This window comes from Aulonocara sp. 'chitande type north' Nkhata Bay, linkage group LG1, assembly GCF_057382095.1.
Source record: "Aulonocara sp. 'chitande type north' Nkhata Bay isolate Kocher_YH1m ecotype deep benthic linkage group LG1, A_spYH_male_GT1.1, whole genome shotgun sequence".
Classification (NCBI taxonomy): Eukaryota; Metazoa; Chordata; class Actinopteri; order Cichliformes; family Cichlidae; genus Aulonocara; species Aulonocara sp. 'chitande type north' Nkhata Bay.
In genome coordinates this window covers 42,114,352-42,122,274 of record NC_141344.1, presented here as the reverse complement: position 1 = coordinate 42,122,274, position 7,923 = coordinate 42,114,352, and the positions used below count along the sequence as shown (strand labels likewise).

Below are 7,923 nucleotides of genomic sequence, written 5' to 3'. Positions count from 1 at the left end.
ACTGTGCACGAGGGGCTGAAGAGACACAAATGGCACAGAGGAAAGCTGTCAGTGAAGCAGACTACAATCATTCATCAGTTTTATTAGCATCTGTGTCTGCAGAGTATACATAATAACAACGTGGACTTGAATGACATCATGGTAAAAATACGATATAAAACAATGATAAAAGCTTTACAGGTGACATGCACACACTATAAATAAAACAGTAAAGCTCAAATTGGTAACCAGCAATTCACCACTGAAATGGATTACTAGCATGATTCAGTTACAAAGCAGCTACAATAAAATACAGAGTATAATATATATTAAAGTATACAGCAAAGGCCAGTGTGTTTTCTAAAGTGGAAGTAATACACAAATAAGTGTTTGAAAAAAAGAGCCAATCTGTGAAACATTTCTGAATAGATGGATACAGGTTTTACACAACAGAATCATTTATTCGTACATTTATACGCTCATTCGAAGCCACAGCAGAGTGCAGATACGCTCCTAATGTGACTTCTTGCTTTGTCCACGGAGGTGAAGCCTGCTTCAGGCATTACGGTACCCACTAGCTCAGACAGGAATTTCAGGAATGTGAAAAGCTCCAATGCATATTGAAAATAGATTAAAATGTGCACAGAGTGCCCATTTAATTTTTAACTTAAGCAGCTAAATACACTTTCATAGTTTTCATCAAGCTGCAAAAGTCAGAATATACATCTCTGCATGGCTCCATTAATAACTTGATCTAAATTGTTTCCTGGTGGTTCTGGTGAACAAAATACCGTCGGTAGTAAACGTCTGTATTGTTTATTTTAAAAGACTGTGTCAAAGGACTTTGATTGGATTATCAATAGCAATGTCAAGTTTTCCAGTGCACTGAACTTTTCCCTACATGAAAAGATACACCAACATCTGCCTAGTAACAGCAATTCCTCCCATTGGTTTAACGCCAGTCTCCTCCCGTTTGTGTGTGTGTGTGTGTGTGTGTGTGTGTGTGTGTGTGAGAGAGAGAGAGAGTCAGGAAAGTCTTTAATCTTGACTATTTTCCTAACATTTTATTATACTGAGGTACACACACACATATAAATATATGATTACACTGTTCAGTGCTAACAGAATTGTACTGAAGCTATTCAGTTAAATTCAGTTTGATTTAAGCAGCCCTAATTCTCAACAACAGTCGCCTCGGGGCGCTTTATATGGTAAAGTAAAGACCCTACAATAATACAATGTATGTTCTGCTAAAGAAAAAAGGAAACTGGCCTTTAAGTCAGCTGATAATAGAGCTATAATTATTATAGCCTGATCTGGGAAACTCTTTCCAGTGTTCTCCCATGCTAGATGGAGTCAGAGAAGTGAATGACTAAAGCAGCAACTCACTGTTGTCCCACGTGCTCACCTTATGTTTGCTCAGAGCTTCTGCTTTCATTCAGTCACAGACAGAGGAAGTACAATATGAAAAGAGAGGGCTGTGAGCCTCTATCGCCCCCTACTGATAACAAGCAACCACCCCCTGGCATATCCTTTCCAAAAGGGACAGACGTCTCCCTGACCCCGGACCTCCCACCTCCTCTTTAGAAGGTACCAGGCTATAGGAGGAGGGGGGAGAGACGCGAGGAGGGAGGTCTTCCCTTCTCTTTCTTATATATATGTATAGCGCTATAATAGAATCCCTTCCTCGCGCGCTCTTTTGCAGACTGCTTATCTCTTTGATCCGACCCCCTGCCGCCTCTGCCCACCCCCAACACTTAACAACAGCTGACGTCATCTCCTCCGCCGTGCGTGTTCGCTGATAAACTTTGTGTGTGTTCTCGTGCGTGTTTGGTGAGCGCGAGGCAGGGGTTTTTGTCTCGCAGTGCGAAGTGGTTTGTTCCAGAGGGCTGGCGCACACAGTCGGAGTAACAGCACGCAGCAGCGGCAGCCCAGTAAGAAGAAAGTGGCGAGAAAAGTAGCTGGCTGTGGGTTTCTGTGCTCCGGCGTCTTCTTACTGTTACACGGTGACGTCTTAACCCGGAGATAGGAAAGTTTTATCGGCAGTGATAAATATACTCAAAGCAGAATTAGCCTACTATGGAGGACCAGCTGCTGTGCTGTGAGGTGGACTCAATCAGGAGAGCTTACCAGGACGTCAACCTGCTCAATGACCGAGTTCTACACACCATGCTCAAGGCCGAAGAAAACTACTTGCCTTCGCCAAACTACTTCAAGTGTGTTCAGAAAGAAATTGTACCAAAAATGCGAAAAATAGTTGCCACCTGGATGTTGGAGGTTGGTTTATTTGACTTTAACTTTTTGCTTCCAACTCCCCGACGGCGTGTCGCTTGCTTAACCTCTGTGTACACCCGAAGGTGGCATATTGGTCGTTATATGAAAGTTGTGCGGCTCCGTCTGCTATTTTACTGTGCATGTTACATAAAGGCTCTGAAAAGTCCCGATGAGTGCTGGGTGGTCCTTCACCTATAAGCGGAGATCGGCCTCTCGCTTTCCACCACGAGTCGGCTGCCTTTCTTTAGTTATTTCTTTGGATTCCGCATGTTTTTGCTTCTTGCATTAAATGTTGACGAGATCGGAAAAAATATTCCGAAATAACAGCAATGTACACGTATGCAGTCTGCTCTGTGCCAGTATTATGCGCCATCTTTGTTGTCGTACAGGAGGAAGATTTTAATATCTTTAAAAATCAATAATGTCAACAGAAATGACAATAACTTTGTAATATCGGAAAGAAATACCTGTATAAGATGAGACGGCTGCACGGTGCCTGCTGGCGCTCGTTTAGCTGCTGTCCGCTGCTAAACTTTGTTGTGCTTGCCGACGGTCCGGGCTGCGTGTGAAGGTCGCCACGAAAAATGGATATTCTTAGAAAGCGTAAAATGAAGAAATGACATTTTGGAGTCGGCTTTAATACTTGAGATGTTTTTAAACATTTACGTGTAGTTTTGGAATGAATTCTGTGCTGTCTTGTATTTTTTATTAATTTTTGAAATTGTGCATCTGGGCGCCGGGGGAAGTGCTGCCTGCAACACGTGAAAGCCCGTCGCAAAAAACATTTTCTTTTGAATTCACTTGGACTGCAGTCGGGTACATTTGTGTCCCATCCGATTAGTCATTCGATAAGGATCATTTAAATCCTATTTTAACACGGCCAGATAATTTTTAAATATTTCTAAATATTTTTTGAAAAGATGACGAAGTTGAAATTGGAGTGTGGAACTTGCATGGACGCCACCTTTGTGTCTCAGTCAGAACTGACTGCAAACTAATTCTCGGCTGCTTTCTGTGCTGAACACTCCAAACTACGTAATAAATACATTGCGTGTGAACTTGCCATTATTCCGGTGTGGTCTGAAATTACGTTTTGTTTTTTTAAATAGAGTGGTGAGGAAATTGAAACAACTCAAACATATTTAATGTGCAGACTGTAATTTGTTCTAATGTCGTTTGTCGTCAGTGCGGCTCTTGAACGCAAACAGCTGTGCACGGATTAAGACGCAGAGACAAAGACTCCGCAATGCACATGAGTTGGAAGTTCCTGGAACCGAGCAAAAGCATACTCTAATAGCTTTGTCTACCCTCCCAGGTCTGCGAGGAACAGAAATGTGAGGAGGAGGTTTTTCCGCTCGCTATGAACTACTTGGACAGATTTCTATCAGTTGAGGCCACCAGGAAAACAAGACTACAGCTGCTCGGAGCCACATGCATGTTTCTAGCATCAAAAATGAAGGAGACTGTGCCCTTAACGGCGGAGAAACTCTGTATTTACACGGACAACTCGGTCCTGCCCGGGGAACTGCTGGTAATTGACTTCTGCACACTTGGATGTTGCATAACACATACAGCACAATATGCACTGAACAGTACACCTAATGTTTGCAGTTTATCTGGTTAGTGTCACCGTGGTGGGTGGGAGGGAGGAAACTGTATTGAAATGACGTTGAACTAAGAGCAGAAATGTGCAGCAGTGTCTGAATGGCTGCGGATGACTTTCCCATGGTGGCTGGAGGCCGCTCTGATTTCATGAATGGTTTCAGTGGCTGCCAAGAAAAATCTGGTTCACAGCAACACCTAGTGGTCATAGGACAGACCTGCACATGCTTGCCAATAACCAACATTGGCTCCAGTCAGTCTCACAGTCTTCTTCTATTGTGTGCTCCCCTTCAAAGGAGCATATCTCAATTATTCATGTTCCTACACTGCAGCATATGTTTTTGTGGATGACTGTGTTTGTATACATTTGGACGGGATGGGGACACAGAAACTTGATGTCAAATGTCATTTTAAGAAAAAGCAGATTAGATAAAACTTTTAAAACCTAAAATAACTTCTAGAATAAATACATGTCACCACAGACACTTGTACTGTATACGGATCAGTTTGAGTGACTCCCTCTGTTCTGCTCCGTCCACAGCAAATGGAGCTGCTGGTTCTCAACAAGCTCAAGTGGGATCTGGCTTCAGTAACTCCTCATGACTTCATCGAGCACTTCCTGTCCAAGCTGAAGATCTATCCCTCCACCAAGCAGATCCTCAGGAAACATGCCCAGACCTTTGTGGCACTGTGTGCTACAGGTGTGACATGAACTTTGTCCTTAATGCAAGCGTGTGTGTGTGTGTGTGTGTGTGTGTGTGCGCGTGTGCGTGCGTGTGTGTGTGTGAGCAGAAAACAGAGTTCTGAGTTTCTCAGGTTAGCAATGAGCGTGCAGTTGTTTTCATCCCTGGAAAACTTTGTTGTGCTGTTTTAACAGATGTCAACTTCATTGCCAGCCCTCCCTCAATGGTGGCCGCAGGGAGTGTAGCAGCAGCTGTTCAAGGGCTCTACCTGAAGAGCCAAGATGCGTCCTTGTCTTCCCAGAACCTCACTAACTTCCTGTCGCAGGTCATTCGTAGCGACCCGGTATGGAAACGTTTTGTCACTTATTTGATGTTTGCAGTGCAATTGGTCTTGACTCAGTCTCAATTCTGTGCTTGCAGGACTGCTTGCGGTCATGTCAGGAGCAGATAGAGTCTCTGCTGGAGTCTAGCCTGCGACAGGCACAACAGCACAATGGCACAACAGAAACTAAACGAGTTGACGAGGACGCGGACTTGTCCTGCACCCCAACAGACGTCAGAGACATCAACATCTGAGGCGACCCGGACCTACGTCGCACAATGAGCAGTGATGGAGGGAAAGTTGTCAGAGGGTGGTAACGGGCGGACCAGGGATGGGGCACCCCACTTGAACTCCCTCCCTCCCTTCCTCCTCCAGCGTGTCACTCACATGCCTGCTGTCCACTACGGCTGCCAAGATAGGATGCTCACCATGCTCACCCCTGTCACATGTCCTGCCAGCGTCCCCTCCCAGGCCAGGAAAAGAAATGAACTCTACAGAGATGTACCAGAGAGAACAGACACTGAATATCAATGAGCTCTGTGGGGCTGGAGCTGAAGCCACAGAGGCAAATGTTTTTCTTATTCCCTCACCGTTAATTAGGAATCTTTCAATTAAAGCAGACTGAGCATGCCTACTAAAACATCCCAAAGTGTACAGTAGGTTCTCATAGTCTGTCATCAGGGCTTCACGTGAAAGCAAGAGGCTCGTCTTTTACTTCGTTTTCTGTTATGTCGGAATGCTTTAGAGTTCCTGCCCAAGTTTCCATGTTTGTCTTGTAGTGCAGACACTCATATACCCTGCTTGCTTATATTTAGTCACTTTATTATGTATCATTTTAAACCTCTCAGTTAGTTAGTTTTATGCTTCTGTTCTTCAAAGCTTGTTTGTTTGTTTGTCTTAAAGCAAACGTAGGGTGAGATGCTCACATTCTATCACCCTTAAAGACTTTGGACTGCTATTGTAAGGTTTGGACTAGGGAAATTCTTTGGTCAATCTTTGATTTTTGCTTTACCCATTTACCTGTTATTTGATAAAATCAAATATAAACAGAGCAGTCCACAGTCTGTTCTTTCTCTGTGTAGTTAGACGTAATTCATTCCAACTTTGTTTTCTAAAGAAAAGCACTTTTGGTCAGTGATGCTGGCTCAGCTAAAAGTCACAGTGATAGTTTGTAAAACAATATGAAAACAGTCTTTTGATGATGGAGAGTGTGGGGAGTACTTGCTGACAGTTACACCCAGTTATGCCTGGATCTGATTCATGGTGTGGGACACAGAATTGAGCACTGTGGCAGAAACTGAAAGCTGCTCAGCACCGTGGCTCGCTGTAGCTGCCTTCCAGTTCTCAGTGTTTCATACAGGTAGAGCTGCTCTGACGTCATGATTTTATAGGTTTAAATGTGTGCAAAGCCAAATGTTAAAGGCCCAGAGCTAAACGTAAAAAGTACTATTTTAATAGTTCAAATCATTTTTGTATAGTAAAACATATTATTTATCTTTGTAGGTTCATGCTGACCATGGCTTCATGAGCTGACGTTAAATTCAAGCTTATTTCTTCCTCCAGAACAGGTCAAACTGCAACTAGTCTCTGTAATTCTTCTCCATTGCTGTAGCCCAGCTCACATACGTGTCATAGATTATGAGGGCAATGAAGCTTAAAAAAAGAGAGTGGTGAAAATATTAACTTGATTTTGCACAAACCTAAAAGACGTGGTGTGCGTTTTTTGGGACTTGCCTAGAGGAAAAAGGGAAGCGAAGCCAGCAAAAGAAGTGGCAAAAAGTTTGAGGGCTCACCAATGGGGTGCGTCTTACTGCTGTATATTTCATACAAGGGCTCCTACACAGCACGGGGATGTTGTCATGTTCAGGTTGATATATACTTTATACATACGGATGGACAGGTTACCATGAGCAAGGAGAGCTCTCTACTACATGGAGTCAAAGCGTGGGAAACGTGAGTTCTGTGAGCATGTCACACTGTGTAGGAACCTTGTAAAATAGGTTTCTGATTGTACATTAAGGATAGAGTAGGAGAGAAACACTCCTTGTATTCCGCTGCTATAGAAAATAAATTCCAGCTACATGTTTAAAAAATTGATTAAAAACCATGCTTTTCTCCTGTTTGCTGCTACATTTTGGTTGTTTTATACATATGTCGATATAATGCCATTTTAGGATTGAACTTTCTCATAGAAATTGTTATTGACATCCTCATTTGTTTATTTTTCTTGTGTATTCTATGTGATCTTTTTTTTGTTCATAACTACAGAAAAATTTTCCATAATATTCCAAAAACAAGGAAAAATGAGACAATGTACAGAAATGCTTTGATCCACAATACCTCATGTGACAGTCAACAACTATCTCTAATTTGTAGTCTTTTTTTTCCGTTTAGTTATATTCTATTCTACTTGTTGGTTCAGTGCCTACTAGCTGCATAAAACTATTTGAGGTGAAGCATCTGCAATGGAAACCAGCGAGTCCAGGGCATGCTTTGATACTGGTGCCATAACAGAAAATGGGATATGTATAACTCTGTTGAGTGCTAAGCTGTCTCGGTGAAAGAGACTTTATCTTTCCTTTTAGGCCCATAGTGGCCTTCCTTTCCCCTTTTTATATTTATATACAAGAAAAAGCTTTTTGCTCCAACTGTCAGTGAGTTGATTTGAATTTGTATGTAGATTCAGTGTCATGCTCAGTAAGCCATAGACTGTTTTAATGTTTTCACAAATCATTCCACACATTTGTGTCTGCTTCATGCCAGTTTTTTGCAACTGGAACGGTGTATTCATCCTTGTGTTGACAACACAATAAAAACATTAGATGGAATCTGGAAAACTGGTTGCCTGTTTTGGTCCAGAGGAGCTCAAACCTGCTCACTATAACTGAATGTGTTTTTGCAAGACTGAACAATATATTAAATGGAGTGGTTCTTCTATAGCACTTTTCTACTCTACCTGAGTACTTGGCGCTTTATTCAGCATGCCTCATTCATAAAAGCACTATGCTTTTTCTACGGCGTGCTTTCTAACATTTCTACTGTGATGGATGCATCAAAGAGCAC

At 42.5% G+C, this 7,923-nt stretch overlaps 1 protein-coding gene across 1 annotated transcript; it reads left to right on the top strand.

The window, feature by feature from the left end:
• Positions 1–1,711: 1,711 nt before the first annotated feature.
• Positions 1,712–7,708, top strand: ccnd1 (cyclin D1). Its single transcript, XM_086296968.1, has 5 exons — positions 1,712–2,256; positions 3,569–3,784; positions 4,397–4,556; positions 4,733–4,881; positions 4,959–7,708. The coding sequence occupies exons 1-5, from the start codon at positions 2,059–2,061 to the stop codon at positions 5,112–5,114; spliced, it is 879 nt and encodes a 292-aa protein (XP_086153094.1). The 5' UTR covers positions 1,712–2,058; the 3' UTR covers positions 5,115–7,708.
• Positions 7,709–7,923: the final 215 nt, after the last annotated feature.